Below are 19,401 nucleotides of genomic sequence, written 5' to 3'. Positions count from 1 at the left end.
TGTTTTCCTTTTTTTTTTTTTTTTTCCTTTCCTATACAATTTTTGTACTTCTTCCCGCTTCCTCCTGTGCCAGTTAGTCAAGGTCCTTTTTGTATGTCTCGATTTTATGTTTTTCGTTCTTGGTTGTGCTCTTTCCCCCATTTGATGCTTTCATGTAATTTTTTATAATTTTTGTGAAACCGCTTTGAATACTGATAAGGCGGAATATCAAATTTTAATCAACTTGAAACTCGGCAACTTACACATATTCCAGAACAATGGGAGAGAATTCCAGCTACAAACAAACTCAGTTTTAAGGGCATCTATACTGAATATTCATCAGATATGTTTGTACAAGTTGCCAAATCATGAATATTCAATGGAACCATCTAGAAAGTTAGACTTGTTTGCAGCTATGAAGGACTCAAAGGGCCTGATTACTTTAGGACAACGATCATGGGCCTGATTCTCTTTACAACGCATCGGCGTCCTTCAGAGAATCGCATCTGCATCGCTGAACAAATGTCTTAAATATCGGCATTACATTAATTAAATGTTGCAAAACAATAATAATAATAATTTTATATTTTATATACCGCCTAACCAGGAATGGTTCTAGGCAGTTCACATTAAGTAAAAACTGAACATACAGCAAAATACAATTTAAAAATGGAAATACATCAAGTAGTAAAAATATAAGAAATGCATAAAATTTTAAAAGACAACAGAATGCATTAGGATACAACTTTATCAAATAATTGGGCCTTCAATAATTTTCTAAAATCAAGATAGGAGGAAGCTCCTAGCATGATTTTTCCAAACCAGACATTTAATTTAGAAGCCTGAAAAGAAAGAGTTCTCTCAAGAAACCTTTTATAGCAACATAATTTAACAGAAGGGAATGTAGACCAACAAACTCTACGTGGAAACTTATTTGAGTGGTTCAAAGAAAAATGGGAAACAAGGTAGCCGGGTGACAAGCCAAAGATTGAAAGCAAACTTAAACAAAACTCTGGCCTCATTTGGCAACCAATGAAGTTTCTGATAATATGGAGTAATATGCTTCCATTTTTTTAAGCCAAAAATCAGTCGAACAAGTATAAGAAGATTTAAATTAATGAAAAAAATGTAACACATGGGTGTAGAAAATTTAACACACAATTATAATTATCACAGCTCTACTTGAATTCTAAACTTTATGATAAAATATTTTTCTAATTAAAGTGAAGTGCTCAGACCTTATAACCAGTGCTTTAGTGATGTCACTAAATTGAGGTTAACAAGGGGACCATCATCGCTTTCACTGTCCCCTAACCACCCTTAATATATACACAAGGCACTCCACGTGCGTTGTTATATCCTGTGTTGTACTTATCTTTGTCGGGTGGTTGATTGTATAATGTTATTCCTCAATGATGATAGAGTGCCTAAAACTTGCGCTGGTGAGTTAAAATAAGCCGTTGTAAGCCATTCTTTCTATAGTCCCTGTCCCCCCGACCCGAGTTTCATCTCTTCATCAGGGAGGGACATTAATACTAAAAATAAATAAAAACAAATGTTTATTAACTCAAATGACATTAAAAGCCTGGATGTCATATAGTGTATCTAATTCCATTTAAACGTAATTCTTATACCAAATTAAATCAATACATTCTCATATCTATTGTTGGCTCTCTAGGACAGGACTGATCCAAAGTGTTGGGAGAACTGAACCTCCGAATTCAGGACACTGGTTCACTAAAGCACTGGTTATAAGGTCTGAGCACTTCACTTTAATTTGAAAAGTATTTTATCATAAAGTTTAGAATTCAAGTAGAGCTGTGATAATTATAATTGTAGAAGATCTTCATCACAGGATACTGAAATTTATTTCCCTATTAATTAGTTTATTATGTAGAAAATTTAAGAAATCTAAGAAAAAAGTTTACAGCAAACAAAGAAGAAAAATAGGGGTAAAAGTTGGTTCACTTCACTGCACAGATCAATGACAACTCCAGCTAGCAGAAGTTAAGCTACTTCACTGGCATTCTGAAGATCCAGCAGGAAGGTATATCAGCAGTTGCATTTACAGTTGGAATGAGTAACACAATAGAGCGTATGGTTTAGGTTTAAATGTAGGTCAGTATTTTTCAGGCCTACCTTTAAGGCGTCTGTCGCATGTCTGTGGAGATGTGTTGATGTGTTGGGACGCTTAAGCACGCCCAAGGCCACTGCTGGGCAAAGCCATGTCCATGTCTCGCCTTAGGCGTGTCTCTGTACACGTGTGTCTACATGTCTCTGTACACGTGTGACACATGCCTACAATGTAGGCATCCTTTCCCCACACACACACACACACACTTTTTTTGTTTACATGCATCCCGATTGGCTGAGAGATAGCAGTAGGATGTCTGGTGCAGAATCAAGCACAAGCTGCCTACCAAAAGACAAGGAGAAAATTAGCTTCTTTCTAAACCATCATAATTTTGTTGTATGAGAAATGTTTAAGAGAATCAAGACTTGCATGCTGTTAGAAAGTCTTTTGGGATCTCATTCCAGAGTTTGGGGGGGGTTTAATCTTGTTGTGGCAGGTGTGTTTAAGAACACCCTTTGTCATTTTGGGTGTAACGTTACAGATACTTAAAAATACACATGGCACATACTGTTATGTGCTATACTCCCAGGAATGAAGGTTGAGATGGAATTCCATAATATGGGATATGATATAAAGTATGCTTGCATCTGTGCAAACTTAGGAGGAAAAGCTGCTCCTGGCTTGGATCAAGTAGCTTTTACAGGAACGTTTGGGAGCCTGATTTATAAAGTCATATGGCACATTTGTTGCTTTCTAAAATAGATACAGTGGGGTATTTATACATTGGGGTTATTATACATTTTTTTTTTGTTTATTTTATTTGCATGTTGTGTGTGGCTTTTTTGATTGTATGTGCTTTGAAGCTGTTTTGCAAATCAGTTCGAGGTTTTTCTGGAAGCAATTAACAAATTGATTCAAAAGGATAAATAAGCACCTATAACCTCCAATACAAACTTAGGAGTCCTTTTACTAAGCCGTGCTAGCAGCTGCCGTGTAGCAAAAGCCTCGAAACCCTTTAAATCTCTATGGGTTTGGAGGCAGTTTCAGCAGTGGCAACTGCTGACACGGCTTTCTAAAAGGGGGTGGGGGAATGCTAAGATAACCATTATATTCCTATGGGCATCTTAGCATTTAGCACATGCTAATTGCTAGTGCGTTCTAAATTGCTTAGTGCACCCTCGTAAAAGAATTTTTTAGACTGTAAATTCTCCAAGGACAGGGAAATACTTGCTGTAGCTGAATGTAACTCACCTTGACCTATAACATAAGCAAGGTGTGAGCTAAATTCAAACCCTCTTTCCATCCCAGACGTGTCTTCACAGCCTAGATGCCCTGTTATAAAATTATCTGCCTAATGATAACTCTCCTGCGTTTCACAGACCATCATCCACGGCAGCTTTGCATTAATCCAGCAGCCTCGGTTTTATATATATTTGATAGTGCCTGCGATCTTCTATCTGGGAGACAAGCTGATGAGTTTGAGCAGAAAGAAGACAGAGCTAAGTGTCGTTAAAGCTGAGCTGCTCCCCTCAGGTATGTCTGATTGAAATAACTTTTTAGTCAGCCAAGGACTGCTCACTGCTCAGCTCCAGTTTCCGTGCTTTCGCCAGACTCTTCCAAAGGCCTCTTTTCATATTTTGAATCCGTTGGTTAGATAATGCTGAGATTGTTTGCTGAATAGAAACCGTGTAAAATTCAACAGGAAGAGAAGAAAAAAATGTTCTCATAGAGTTTAAATAAACATTTTTAACTCATTGTTCAATCTCGGGTTTGGTGAATGGATTTTCACACTGTTCTACGGCCAGTCTGTAAAGTGCAGTGCGAAAATAGAACTTGAAAGCGGTACACAGGTTGAGGTATTGCATTTCAGCACCGCAGCTTTGCAGCAGAGGACCACATATAATACAGGGTATTTAGAGGAAGTAATATTGGGGCCATTACCTAAAAGTCACTTATCCAGTTACCAGATGCCGCTAACCAGATAAGTGGCAACAAAGAAGGATAATCAGTGACTCTACCAGGATTGGATTTTCCCTCTAACCCTGGTAGTCTATGGGTGGAGCTTAGGTGGAGCCAGAGGTTATCCAGTTAGCAGCCATATTCAGACCATATAACAAACAGGATAAAGACCCTCTGTTACTAAGCCGCAGTAGAGCTTTCTGTTGTGGCCTGAAGCGCTAAATGCTCCAATGCTCAAAGGAATTCTATAAGCGTTGGAGCGTAAAAGTGGTGTGGTGGGGGGGGGGGGAGGGAGAGGGAGTTAGGACAGTAAAAAGGCATAGAATTTCCAGAATGATGTTGAAACCAGATATTCAGCACCGACCAATATCCAGGTGCTAGCACTGAATATCCAGCTTCATCTTAACCAAAACCACTGACAGTTTACTTAAATGTTGATCACTTCAGTTCAATATGGATTGAATTGTCTGTTAAAATGGGGTTAATTTTATTTCATTGTGTTCCTAAAATTCAGTAAATGTACTGTCAGCTTCCCAAAGTCATTGAGACGAGTGAATGTACAGTAAGTATAAAATGGAAGTGGAGATACAGTTTTCTATAAGTGACATTCACACGTGCACACAATTAATGATGATAGCTAAGCCAGAGTCATTTCAAGAGAGAGAACCGCTTTGTTGTACCATTATGAAAGTGATATAGAAAGAATCTGAATAAACTAAACTACTCTATTCTTTATTATAATACACTCACACAAAACAAATTGGCTGTCCTCACAGACGGTACTAACGGAATATTTCTTTCCTTTCTTAGGTGTTACTCATCTGAAATTTCAGCGGCCCCAGGATTTTGATTACAAGTCTGGACAGTGGGTACGAATTGCCTGCCTGTCTCTGGGGACGAATGAATACCATCCTTTCACACTGACCTCAGCCCCTCACGAGGAAACACTGAGTCTTCATATCAGAGCGGCAGGTCCATGGACAACCCGGCTTCGAGAATTGTACTCACCAGAATGCGTGGGTGAGCTTAATGGATATCCTAAGGTAATGGAGTCAATTTTCAAAGTGATGGGAGAGCAGGGGGGGAGAACAAATTGCCTGTGTTAATTAGTTCTCTGAAAATTGCCCTCCCTCAAGGGGGCAAAAAGTGCACATATTGTTGAATAAGCCTAGACTTTTAGCTATATTAACAGGAGAATTTCCTGGAGATATGCTTATATATGTTAGAGGCCTAGATGTCATTTTCAAATCATCGGACATACAAAAACAGAAATGGTTGCACGTGGTCCCTGGACGGTACTCATGGTAACATTCAAAAGGAAAGTGTCCTCTGAAAACTGATGCAAAACCTATGACCAAACAGTACACATGGCCTTTGTCCCAATGTGGGCATTTTGAAAATAGTACTGCTAAGGAGTATCTTTGTCCATTTTATTCTGTCCAGTAGCTTCTTGTTAGCTAGAGCTCCAGCTTGAACATACTAACAGTGCGGCTTTTGGTTTCCACGCTCATTTCCAAGCTACTAAGAATTTCATACAAAACTTTGAGAAGACGAAATCTCCATCAGTTCCCTGAGCATGTATAGTATGACTTATTTATTTTTAGTTTCAACATTATGGGAGTAATTCTGTAACTAGGTACTCCTTTTTATGTGTGCATTCCACATATACATGTTTAGAGCAATGGCAGATAAGCGTGCGTATATGCGTTTATGGGTGCAAGTGCCAGCATGCTGCCTAAGTGCTGTTCTGCAAATACTCATTTGCATAGCACATATTTGCAAGGGGAGCTTACATAGGGGTGGAGCAAGGGCGGGGCTCCCACTTACATGTGTAACTAACAGACAGGTATCTTCCACACATAGGTACTCTCACACCAGCTCTATGGCCGCTCTGAGTGGTTATGCCTAAATGCCATATCTGTATATCTCTTGTTATGCTTGTATTCTATAAGGGACAGCAGGTGCGAACTTTCCTTTAATAGATCAGGTTCCTACTACTTGACATGTGGACAGTAGTAAAACAAAGAAGTGCCTTTCTCGTTCCTTGAAAAGTAAGATACAATCAACAGAAATCATTGCATTTCAGGCATATTAAAATTTGATATACCACCAACTGGAATACCATCTCAGCAGTTTACAATACAATACATTTCTTTAATTAAAAAAAAAAAAACAAAACCCAAAACTTAAAATAAATAGGGAGAAAGGGACAAGATTGGAAGATAAGATACATTATTGACAAGAAAAGAAAGCTGGATAAAGAGCCCGAGTCGGGAGGCAGCTGATGGAAGAACACCTGACTGGGCCTCTGCGTGTGCGGATCACCGGACTCGATGGACCGTAGGTCTGATCCGGAGATGGCAGTTCTTATGTTCTTATGTCCAGAATACTGCAGTAAGAATCCATGGCCTATAGCAATTTGAGAAGGTACCGAAAAGTTCTCAGTCCCACAAAAAAAAAGAATGACGTGGATATGGTTCAATCAGTGATCTGAAACAATGTCAAAACATAGAATTTTGTTTCTGCACGTTGGCGCTTAAGGGTCCTTTTACTACAAACTGATTTAGCGCGCACTAAATAATAACGTGCTCATTATAGTCTATGGATGCGTTAGCATCTAGCACGCGCTACATCAGTTTGCGTGCGCTAAAATTGGTTAGCGCACCTTGGTAAAAGAGGGAGTTAGTGAAATAAGGTAGCACTTTTTTTTATTCAGCTACAGTGGTAAAATAACGCTCAGAATTTAGGAAGTTGGTTGGTTGGGATGGCAACTTTTAAGCACCCCCTCGTAGCTAAATCATTAAAACATTTTACCACGGTATTATTCTTATTGTATCGTACTTGGAAAAGTCTTTTCCTACTAAAATTTGGAGAGGAGGGAGAGCCTAAATATTTTTTTTAAAGCTATTTTAAATGGCAGTGACATTCTTCTCCTAATGGCCAGCGTATTACCACTTTACAAAATTATCTGTAACTCACATTCTTTTTTTCATGTTTGCTCACATCTCTTAAAAATTGCATATAATAATTGTACTCTGGAATTTGAAAGATTAGATGCCATAATTTTCATATCCTCATCTGAAAACTGCCCATCTGGCACAGCTGTATGACCTTCAGGCTCTGACTCTGTCAAGGAGTTTAACAGACACCTCCATAAAACACACTAGTGAGTGGCTAATGATGGCAATTGTATTATAAAAAGAATCGACACTTCTCCCTCTGTATTCGCTGTGATAGGGGGGTAAACAGAACCGCAAATACTGAAAAACCGCGAGTAACTTTTTTATGTTATTTGCTGTTTTCTATTAAAAATCATTTTGAATATGGTGAAACCGCGAATAACATGGCCTGTTTCTGAAGGAGAGGCAAAACACGGTGAACAAAGTGCTGGGAATCAGCATTTTTCTCTGTTAAACGCTTGGAATCGGTGATTTCTCTATGCAAGCTGATGTAATTTGGGGGGGGAGGAGCCAGCAAGTTAAAAACCGTGAATAATCGAAACTGCGAATGCTGAAACCGCGAATACGGAGGGAGAAGTGTATCATGTTACTCTACAGCTCGTACCGGCTTTTGCTTGTATCTGTTGAGAAGGGAACTCAGTTTGCAAATGACTTGCTGTTTACTTTTAGATATATCTGGATGGACCTTTCGGTGAGGGCCATCAAGAATGGAACAAATTTGAAGTATCTGTGCTGGTGGGAGGAGGTATAGGGGTAACACCCTTTGCATCCATTCTCAAAGATCTTGTCTTCAAATCATCTGTCAATTCCAAAATACTGTGTAAGAAGGTGAGATTACCATTCTGTCATGCATTGCCTAAGAAAGTGTCTCTCAAACTGTGTGCCAAGGCACAGTGGTGTACCCCAAAGAGATTCCGGGTGTGCAGCGAGAGATTCCAGAAATTTACTTTTTTTTTTTTTTTTAATGGCCTTCATAAGTATACACTAGAATAGATGACATATATGTTGCATACCCAAGAGTCTGTCAATGTTATGAGCGACTGTGTGTGTAAGGATACAACTGCCCAGACAAGCATCATTCTTTGACGTGATTGCTCTTTTAAAAAAAAAAAAAAAATTCTTTATTCATTTTTAAACATACAATAAGTGCATCAATATAATATAACAAATAGATCATAAATATATCACTTAATAGTCAAGAGTACACATACAATGCTATTAACCCCCACCCTCCCCAGCCCTTCCTATTATATAATCAAATACAATGTACAATATACACTAATAAAATAATAAAATTATCCCCCCTCCCTCCTCGTAATTGAACCTGTAAATCAAGGGAAAAGAATCATTTAATCATTGCAATATTTTGTTATTGGCTCCCACACATCTTGAAATTGACGCGATTGCTCTTGAAAAATAACGGCAAGTAATTTTAATTTTATTTTTTATGCATTTTTCTTTCCAGCTTATGATTTATCTTTAATCTTATCTATTGTTTTGCCTTTTGTCTTTGTTTTGTTCTATTTCTATCATTTAAATTTCTCCAGAATTCTACTGTTCAACGGCTCCCCCTTCTGCTTCTATTCCTTTCTCTCCTCTCTTCTACCTTCCAAAATATTTAGATCAATGCTGTCTTGTTAAAATGTTTATTTTATTTTTATTTTTCCTCTAACTCTACTTTTCACTTCTCTATTACCCTCCAGGTACTTTAGTTAGATTGTGAGCCTTCGGGACAGTAAGGGAATTTTTCAAGTACCTTTCTTATTTCTAATCTTAATGTATATTTTCTGTAAACCGCTTAGAACCTAACGGATGTAGCGGTATATAAGAAATAAATTACATTACATTACATTAGTTATCCTAACGTGAGCAACAAAGCAATCAAGGCTTTTTGGTACCGTTTGGATCTTCTTTTCTTTGCAAACTTAGGGTTCCTTTTGCAAAGGTGCGCTAGCGGATTAGCTAGCCGAAAAACTACCGCCTGCTCAAGAGGAGGCGGTAGCGGCTAGCGCGCGGGGCATTTAGATCAGGGCTGCCCAAGTCCGGGTCCTCGAGATCGACTGGCAGGCCAGGTTTTCAGGAGACCCACAACGAACATGCATGAGAGGGATTTGCATACCAAGAAGGCAGTGCAGGCAAATCTCTCTCGTGCGTATTCATTGTGGGTATCCTGAAAACCTGGCCTGCCAGTCGATCTCGAGGGCGGCCCTGCCTTAGATTTTCAGCTCTGACAGAAATTAAATTGGAAAAAAAAAAAGAGACTGAGCCGCATTTTGATTTAATTTGTACTCAGAAATATCACATCCATCATTGTTACAATTTCCCCATACATAGCTTATAGAACTTTAAATAAATAACTCTCAATTTTAGGCCCTCTTTTACTAAGCCATGGTAGAGGAATTTATGAGCGTCAGAGCATTTAGCACTCCGGGCCACGATAGAAACCTTTACCGCAGCTTAGTAAAAGGGGGAAGGGGTAATTTTTTGTGTGGTTTTGCAATTTTATAATTTCAGTTTTAATGTGCTGTGAAAAACATTTGGGGCTCCTTTTATCAAGGCGCGCTACGGGGGTTAGCGCGTCGGACATTTCATCACGCGCTAACCCCCGCGGCAGCCTAAAATCCTAATGCCCCGTCAATGGAGGCGTTAGGTACTAGCGCGGCAGGCGGTTTAACGCGCGGTATTCCGTGCGTTAAACCGCTACCGCGCCTTTGTAAAAGGACTCCTTGCTCTGCTTAGTGTGTCGTTGCTTAAAAAGTTCGAGAGACACTGGCCTAAGGTATTAGTCCTCACCCGGTGATCTTTGAAAATCAGACGGTAAAGAAAAAAAAAAGTAATAACCAAATGCTCTGCTTTGCCAGATTTATTTTATCTGGGTGACTCGGACGCAGCGGCAGTTTGAGTGGCTGGCAGATATCATCCGAGAAGTGGAGGAGAACGACAAGAACAACCTGGTGTCCGTTCATATCTACATTACCCAGCTGGCAGAGAAGTTTGACCTCCGCACAACAATGTTGGTAAGCTGATTGAGGCCAAATTTCTTTATGTCAAATTAAGAAACTGCTTTGGAAAAATGGTTGTCACGATTGACTGTTAAATGTAACAGAATTTACAAGAGAAAGAACTTGGAATTTATCTGTTTCTCCATTGTGGATTACTCAGTTCTTACCCCCCACCCCCTCCCACACACACACACACACACCCCTCCCAATTTTACAAAACCGCACAAGAGGTTTTTAGCACTGTCCGGCACACCGAATTCTCTGTGCTGCTCCAATGCTCATTCAGCGCACCGGCCAGCGCTAAAAACCTCTTGTGTGGTTTTGTAAAAAGGGGGGGGGTTAATGTTTTCTATAAAGAGCTGAAAGTACGAACTTGAAGGCATTAGTTCAGGGGACTCACACTCCAGTCCTCCAGGGCCATAAACCACATGAGTTATCACGATATTCCTTATTAATATGTATGAGATGGATCTGCATTCCCACTTCGTCCACTGTATGCAGATCCTTTGCATATTCATAGGTGATATCTTGAAAATATCAATTGGCCAATGGCCCTCGAGAACAGAGCTGAGACCCTTGCAATAGTCTGTAAGACACAGAAGGATGGGAGAGACAGCCTGAGACCCCCAAAAGTAGTGCTGCAGACCATGAGACATATAATCCAAGTTCAATTTACCCCTCTTGGGATATTCACTCAACTTGCTGCTTTTCATGTTCTATCATCTTTTTTTTTTAATTTTCTATTTTAATTTGAATTTACTTTGTAGTTTATTATTTTATTTGTATTTTACTTTTCTATTCTTTATGGAGTTATTTTCTTTTTTTGTTTAGTACTATGCAAACCACTATGATGATGTATCAAATAGTGGTCTATATATATATTTTTAATATATCTTTATTCATTGTCAAACCAAAAATAGTGCATACAATAATTCATTTTCAAATTATTTGAAAAACAGCACTTACATCCAACAATAAAATACTTAAGAATCATTTTCACCCCCTCCCCCCTGATTTCAATATATTCAAAATAATCATACATTAATACTTACAAAACATTAATAAACCAGTACCTATACACTAATCTTCTCCCTCCTACCCATCCCCCTTCCCTGGATATGTAAAATATAACCATAAGTAAAGGAAAAAAACCATTCAATTAGAATCAATAAAATTGGTCAGTGGGTGTGGTCTATAAATATTAAAAAAGATTATAAGCATACTTTTGTGGAGGGCTCAGAAAAATCCTTTGACTAGAGATATGTTATTGTAATTCTAAAGAAGATATCTACGATCTATTGATCTACTATTTATTCAGACCCATAGAGAGAAATTTATCAAATTTATTCATGCTTCAGTGTTTTTCTCATTTAAAAGATTAGGATATCTTCCCCAATACATCAGGAAAGACTCCTTGCACTAGATCAAATCTTTGATAAATCCCCCCTAAGTCTTCTTCATGGTAACTGAAATGTTGCAAAATTGAGCATGCATTAAAGGGCCAAGAGAGAGGGGACAAGAAAACAGGGGCAAAAAGGTAAACAAAACTGAAGTGAAATATACTCGTAATTGGTTATCAACCATGCTTATTACACGTCAGTCTATAGCTTCTGACATTATCCTGGTGTGGTGTGATTGTGCAGTGATTTTTCAGAAAACATATCAGATGAGAGGGGATTTACCAAAGAAGTGCTGAAGATGGATATATTAACTTGTGCATAATGCAGTAATTAGATGTTGCTCGAGGAAAGTATGTGCCAAAACTGGAATGTTTAGTTCAGCTTTCCCCGAACAATGTTTCCTCTCCTCTTGTAGCAGTTTATCCTAGTTTTTAAAAAAAAAATTTTTTTTGCAGTCATCTGAACTTTGTTTACACCCGTGTATTGCAAACTATGGGCTCCTTTTACTAAGCCACGTTAGGGCATTAATGCGCAAAAAAATTGCCCCGCACGCTAGACGCTAACGTCAGCATTGAGCTGGCGTTAGCTCTAGCCGCATAGAGCGGGTTTAGCGTGCGCTAAAATGCTGCATGCGCTAAAAATGCCAAGGCAAGGTTCCGGGTGTGGAGGAGAAGCATTGGCACTGGCTGACTACCTACAGGACATGCCTGTCATGGCGAGAGGCGTGTCCTGTATGCAGTCAGCCAGCGCTGGCACATCTCTTCCTCGCCAGCGCCCTCTCCTCTCCTCTTCTCTGCACCCCCACCCCCACTGGAGTACCATTTTCAGGTTTAGCAAGCTCAGGGTCCCATCTGGAGGGCCTCCGAGCATGTATGGCTGTCAAAATCTGTGCATGCCCAGAGGCCCTCCAGCTGCAGCTCCAAGTTTAGTGTTCCATGGCTTGAAAAAATTGGCAAGACACTGGTTTAGGCATTGGTACACATAAAGGCCCTGATTCTAAAAAGTGCTGTCCCGATTTTAGGCAGCTGTAGGCGTCCTACAGCTGTCTAATCAGCCAATCGGGGTGCACGTTTTTTTAAAAAAATGCTCCCCAGGTAGGCCGCCTATATTGAAGGCGAGGCCCGCAAGACACCTAAGCCCTGATTCTGTATAGGACGCCCAAGAGAGGCGTCCTATTCAGAATCGGCCTAAACTAAACCCCGATTCTGTAACCGGCATCCATGTTACAGATGCGGGTTAGAGAATCGGGTTAGATTAGACACGGCCCGCTATACTTATTGGCCAATCAGACCTTAGACTTAGTGGGGATGGGCAGACCCGCTATGCCTAAGGCCTGATTGGTCCAGGCTTCTAGAGCCTGGGCCAATCAGGCCTTAGGATTCGGCGGGATGGGCCAGGAAGGGGCGGCCCGCTTCATTTCGACCAGGCGTGCCTGCCGGCTGGACGTGCAAGACCCATCTCGCCGTAAGAACAGGTTTGGTGGAGTGGAGGTTTGGGGGTTGTTAGCGCCGGGGGGGGTGCGTCTTCGGGCAGGAGGGATTGGGCACCCTCCTGCCAGCGATCGATATTGTCGGGGGAAGGGGAGATCGGTAATGTCGGGGGGGGGCGGTCGGTAGTGTCGGGGGGGGGGGGGGGGCGGTCGGGTAGTGTCGGGAGGGTGTGTCTTCGGGCAGGAGGGACTGGGCACCCTCCTGCCAGCGATCGGACAGGCCGCGGCCCGCTATACTTATAGCGGCAGAGAGATCCCTTGCCGCGATAAGTATAGCAGCCGCGTCTACTTACAATGTAGACCAGCATTTTGCTGGCCTACATTTTAAGCTTCTCCTCTACTAGGGAGACGCGTAGGGCCGCCTAGGTTCAGCCTAAGGCCCGCCTAAGGCCCTTAGACGAGCTTAGGCATCTTGCGGGTCTCCCTAGGCTCCCGGAGGCGCCTTCAGGCCTGCCTGGGGGGCATTTTGATTTTAAAAAACGTGCATCCCGATTGGCTGATTAGACAGCTGTAGGACGCCTACAGCTGCCTAAAATCGGGATGCACTTTGGAGAATCAGGGCCAAAATGTACAAGCATTGTAAATCCATGGAGGAAACAGCATTAGAGCACCAAGATAAATGCCTTTTTTGCCTTGAGTTGAATGGTAGTGCTTGAATGCTCAATCCATTCTGACTCACTATTAGGGTCAAAGTGCGTGGCGATTTCTGGCAGAGTCTGAATCACATGACTTCCTCACCACAATGGGCTTCTTTAGGGTGTGTTGGACAGTATTTTCTAGATCAAAGGAAAAAGTTGGAAGAGGAGTTCCTGCCAGTTGTCTTCTCTCCATGCCTGAACCGCTTCTGACTCATTTACCTTTGATTGTTTCAGTACATCTGTGAGCGCCATTTCCAGAAGGTGCTGAACCGGAGCCTATTCACAGGACTGCGCTCCATCACACATTTTGGGAGGCCACCCTTTGTTCCATTTTTCAACTCGCTGCAGGAGGTTCACCCTGAGGTCAGTTCTGTATTGGTGTCAAATCCAAGTCACGTCCAGCAAACTATCATGTTCTTTTCAAGTACTTCTTCAGAGAGACTATTCAACAAATCACCCTCTGGGAAATATTACTCCTGGGGGAGTTCTGCACCAATGCACTATGGGGCTCATTTTCAAAAAAGATAGACATCCAAAAGTTGGCATAAATCGGAACTTGGACATCTTACTAGTCAAAATGTCCAAGTGGGCATTTTCAAAACTGACCTTGTGGAGGGGCACAATTAAAAAAAAAGTCTAAGACCGATTTGGACGTAGGACGCTAGTCACCCAAAGTCGGCAGCAGCAAAATGTCCATTCTCGAAAAGTACATCTAAAATATATGTATGTCCAAACGTTTGATCGTCCAGACCGCCACTACGTATATCTTTATACCACATTCTCGACCAAAAATTCATCCAAGTCTCAAACGCCCAGAACAAGACCTTTTGGACAGGGGGGGGGGGGGACGACAGCATTGTGATCGACTGGCCACCCAGACATAGCAACAGAACAGAGGGGCACCTTACAGGGCACTGCTGTGAACTTCACAAAACGTGTACCACATAAACATCTTACCAAAACTCCCTTATAGGTTATGGTGAGCCCTCCAACCCCCCACCCCAAACACACCATGCCCACCTGTCTACAACCCCAATAACCCTTATGGCTGCAGGTAGCACCTATATGGCAGTGCAATAGGGTTTTTGGTGGGCTCACATTTTCCACCATGAATGTAGTGGTTAGAGTGGCTTATGGGTCTGGGTGTTATCTGATATGTTTAATTGCTTTTTTCAAGGTGCGGAAAATTGGAGTGTTCAGCTGTGGACCCCCCGGGATGACAAAGAATGTAGAGAAAGCTTGTCAACAGCTCAACAAGCGGGATCAGGCACACTTTATGCATCACTACGAGAACTTCTAACCTACGGCCAAAGATCTTGCTTCATCCCGCAAGAAATTTAGGACAGTACTTCTCACTGATTTTCCCATTCTATGACGGCAATATGTTGTAGAAAATGTGTGCCAGAGAGAAACATGAACAGCATCAGAGAATGGAAAAGATTCCAGAATGTTTTAGAGCTGCAGAGCTGAGCAGTATGAAGGCCGATACTCACACTATACTGCAAATGTCAGGGTATATACCCTGTGGACAGGGAAGATGCAGACAATGCAGATTATATAGGAAATAACCATTTCATGCATCTTAAAACTGCCAAATCAACTTTATTAAGGAACAATCACCCCCATTCCAATACTAGAAAATCTTAACCATCCTATATGTAGCTCCAAGTGCTTCATAATATTCTAGAAGACCCTTGTTTGCTGTAAAAGGAATCCTGTGTAATTCAGCACTTAAATGACTGGCATTATAGTTTGGAGAACCCTTTCTATGTGGAGGCCTCTGTACACCAGGCCCAGAAGCCCAAGGCATATATGTATGTGTAGGAACTGTATAAAGCAGTGTTGATTTTTTTTTTTTAATTTTGAAATACAGTTCAAAATAGAAAATACTATAAAAATGCAGTGTAGTAAAGTCGGGGCTACACCATTCAGGAGCTGTGTGTCAAAGGAGTTCCTGATTGGTGTAGCCCGACTTTATACAGGAAGAGGTGGTCAGAGCAGACCGCGAGTGATTTTTTTTCACCCGCCAGCGCTCCAGCTGCCCTCTCCTGCCTCTCCAGCTGCCCTCTCCTGCCTCCCCTGCCTTTTGACAGGCGGAAAACCACATTCGTGGTTTTTTAAAATTCGCGGGGGTTCCTAGAACGGAACCCCCGCAAATTTTAGGGGAGTATTGTAATAGCTCACCGAGATCAAACATTTATTTGCCTTGTGGGTGGAGAGATCTCTTTTACATTAACTACAAGAAACCTAAATTTGAAAAGAAGCAAAGGAGGAAATAAAAGAAAGAAGTGCAAAATTAGCCCCTCTTCTATGCTATACTAACCCTGCTTTATACTAATTTACTTAATCATCGTCTTAACAAAATAAAATTATATCTCTAATGTCACTCAGATGATTTAACTTCCTGGGTCTGTATCAATCTCTCCAAATGGGTTCAAGAATATATACAGCTGTATTATTCCCTGTAAGGTACAGAAGTCAGTGACAGCTCCTATTTGCCTTAAGTCCAGTTTCCTGAGGGATTCCCAGTACCCCCTCTCCCCCTTCTTGTCTGAAGGTTTACAGTAAGTACTGCCTCTGGAACTTCTGTTTTCTTCCTGTGCCACACAGTTCTTAGTGAGTTTGAGTCATGAACTGCTGCACTATACTTAGGAGGCTGTGTTTGGACACCATGCACCTCAGACTCAGAATAGCTGTTACAGAGTAGAGACTGACACGGGGACAAATATGTCCCTGTCCTCGCAGGAACTCAATTTCCCCTTGCCATCTCCGCAAGTTTTGTCACTGTCCCTGGCCCTGCCCCATTCCTGTAAGCCCTGCCTTAACTGCACAAGCCTCGAACACTTATATATTTATTTATTTATTCAATTTTCTATACCGTTCTCCCAAGGGAGCTCAGAATGGTTTACATGAATTTATTCTGGCACTCAAGCAGTTTTCCCTGTCCCAATGAGCTCACAATTTATCTAATGTACCTGGGACAATGGGGGGGATTAAGTGACTTGCCCAGGGTCATAAGGAGCAGGTTGGGTTTGAACCTACAACCCCAGGGTGCTGAGGCTGTAGCTTTAACCACTGCACCGCAAACTTAGGATTTTAAAGTGTTTGAGGCTTGTGCAGATGAGGACAGAACTTGCAGGAATGGGGCAGGGACAGGAAAAGAACTCACCGGGACGGGAAAAGGAGTTCCCGAGTGGATGGGGAAAATTTGTCCCCCATGTCATTCTCTATTACAGAGGCATGCCAGCAGCAACCTTCCAGAAAAGGTTGTTGGGGATAGAAACAAGATGGAGGAGGCTGGCTGATAGGAAAGATGTGAGACTGGCTGGTATTGGTTTGGGAGAGTGTATGGGCAAACGAAGGATTGGGGATAGAGAATATATTGAGAAAACATGGCTGAAGGGAGGAGGAAGAGAGTGTGATGAAGCAGATATCATTTTAGCTGCCACATTGAAGATTTTATTTTTGTTTGCCAATGTAGCCCATATATGAAAAATAGTGACATTCAAACAGAGAGATCAGGCAATTCAAGGAAGCCACAAAATGAGTATGCATCTCACCAAGCCAGCTTCAGAACAATTATGGAGAATTTCATCCATATACCTTACTGGTTTGCTTGATGCTTCTGGAAATTACTACAGTAGAGCCAGTGCATCCTCCTCCTTCTAGGAACCACTTCTGTTACCAACTTTCATAGACTGCATCTTGTAATCTTTTCTCATACTGGGGACTAAGCAGGAATCAGGAGGACCCGTTAGTTGTGATTTGTAACTTTGCTGGGATGCCTTACTAATTTGCGACTAATTTAATCAGCTCATGGAAGCAAGGACTCATCCAGTGCTATGGTTACTTCTGAGACACTCATGAGTCTACCATTTTATATGACAGTGGTTACATGCCTATGTAGAGTGGAGAGTCTGAATATTGCTTATACAACTGGCTCAAAGCAGGAATATCTGATGCATTTACTGTGAATATTTCATGTGGACAGAACTTGTAAATGTACGTACATGTTGTAAATAAAGACAAGCCTGTTTTGGAACCACTGCTAATGCAGTGATGTAGGCTTATTGTATAGTGGGAGTCTAACAATAGATTTTCAGTTATCTGTTTGTAGGCTGTTTCATCATTATTGTTTCAATAAAATATTCTAAAATATGTTTAAAGTCCGTCATCCAAGTTTTTGGTCCTCTACTTTTGGAACTTTTACCAAGGATGCCGACAACCTCTGAGGTTCAGTATCTTCACAGGGTAAGATAACGGAAGAAAAAGACGTATCTAATATAATAAACGGTAAGCTGCGCATGCGCAGTTCCTATGCGTGCGTCCGTTTTCCGTGAGCTGTAGCTAGGAAGTGCGCATGCGCAGCTTACGGTCTTCTTCCTCCCCCCCACCCCCCCACCAGAGTGAGGGGCCGGAACTTAAGGGAAGGAGAGCAGGCCCAGGATTTGACTGGACACGGCCAGGCAAGACCCTCCTTCCCTGCCACACCCAGCCCCCGGCGGTCCATGTCGGCAGAGAAGGAAAGACAACTCGGCGGCGGGTTGCCGTGACAGCGCTAAGGCGGCTTGAGGCGCCACCACGGCTGTCGGCATTGCTCTAAACTCCCATGCAGCTAACCATGGAATTGCGCACGGGAGCCCCGCCCCGCCCGCCTCCTCCAGGCCGACGCTGCGCTCGGGCCTAAGTCAGCCACCCAAACTAAAGGATCCGACACTGCAAAAACGGCCGATCACCCACTGCGCACGGGAGCACTGCCCCGACCGGCTCCTCCAGGCCGACTATGCCTTTAATAAAGGGGGAGGGAATGCTGCTGCACAGGGAAGTGGGGTGGGGGGTAGATAAATGTTGCTTCACAAGGAAGTGAAGTTGGAGGACATGCTGCTGCACGGGGGGGGGGGGAGACAAAGGGGGCCAGGGAGAAAACGTGTTTTGCTTTGGGGAGAGGGTTGTGCTGGGGGGGGGGCCAGGGAGCAATCGTGGATTGCTTTGGGGAGGATAAAGAAGGGGGCCATAGAAAAAGACAAAGAAAGGCAGGCAGGCAAGGGGCCACAGAAAGATAGAAAGACAGCAGACAGGAAGAGAGACAGAAAGAAAGAAAGACAAACAGTGGGAGGGAGAGAGATAGAAATAAAGAAAGATAGCGGGAAGGAGAGAGACAGAAATAAAAAAAAGAAAGAGACAGGGGCAGGGAGAAGCACAGACAGAAAGAAAGACAGACATACATATATTCTAGCACCCGTTAATGTAACGGGCTAAAATACTAGTTCATCTATATACTATTATCTTTTATCTTTTCAAGCAAGGCGTAGGCCCTCCTTTTCTCAGGACAGCAGTTGTATTTGCACTTTAGGTTCCCGTTCTTGCTTATCATACAAATATTTAGGGAAGCCAAGCTAAATAAAATGCAATTGAGTAAAAAAAAAAACTACTTTCACCACAGGTGTATTCATAAAGCATTGACCATTTTTCTGAGTTAGTTCCTACATGTAATGTTATGGAGGAGTGGCCTAGTGGTTAGAGCTGCTCCCTCCGCAGCCTGAGCTTGCAGGCTCAATCCCAGTGCCATTCCTTGTGATCCTGAGCAAGTCACTTAACCCTTCGTTGCTCCACATACCATTGTGAGTCTACCAGGACAGATAGGGAAAAACACTTAGAAGTACCCGATCACCATTCAATGTAAACAGTTTAGGGTATATATGTTATAAAAGTAAATAATATCTCTGTGAACCTTCAAATACATGAAAAAAAAAACCAATCCAGAATCCCATGAATGCTTCCCTTGAGATACCTGTTATTAATTTTAATTGAGTTAGTTAACCCAATGCATGTGTACATGAGCATTTAATACTGTTTGATTGTCTATTGTTATATACAGTACTCTTTTGTAAAGAACATAA

General features: G+C 41.9%; 1 protein-coding gene across 1 annotated transcript in view; it reads left to right on the top strand.

The window, feature by feature from the left end:
* The window catches only part of LOC117348540 (dual oxidase 2-like), an 89,955-nt gene extending 73,617 nt beyond the window's left edge, over positions 1-16,338 (top strand). The window contains exons 29-34 of the mRNA XM_033920783.1: positions 3,433-3,586; positions 4,823-5,055; positions 7,642-7,800; positions 9,834-9,989; positions 13,736-13,864; positions 14,679-16,338. Coding sequence (XP_033776674.1) covers positions 3,433-3,586; positions 4,823-5,055; positions 7,642-7,800; positions 9,834-9,989; positions 13,736-13,864; positions 14,679-14,801 — 954 coding nt within the window. The 3' untranslated portion in view covers positions 14,802-16,338. The remainder of the gene's footprint in view (positions 1-3,432; positions 3,587-4,822; positions 5,056-7,641; positions 7,801-9,833; positions 9,990-13,735; positions 13,865-14,678) is intronic.
* The last annotated feature ends 3,063 nt before the right edge of the window (positions 16,339-19,401 follow it).

The sequence above is a fragment of the Geotrypetes seraphini genome, chromosome 14, assembly GCF_902459505.1.
Source record: "Geotrypetes seraphini chromosome 14, aGeoSer1.1, whole genome shotgun sequence".
In the NCBI taxonomy this organism is placed as follows: Eukaryota; Metazoa; Chordata; class Amphibia; order Gymnophiona; family Dermophiidae; genus Geotrypetes; species Geotrypetes seraphini.
Note: the sequence above shows the minus strand (reverse complement) of the source record. Positions and strands in the feature narration are given on the sequence as shown.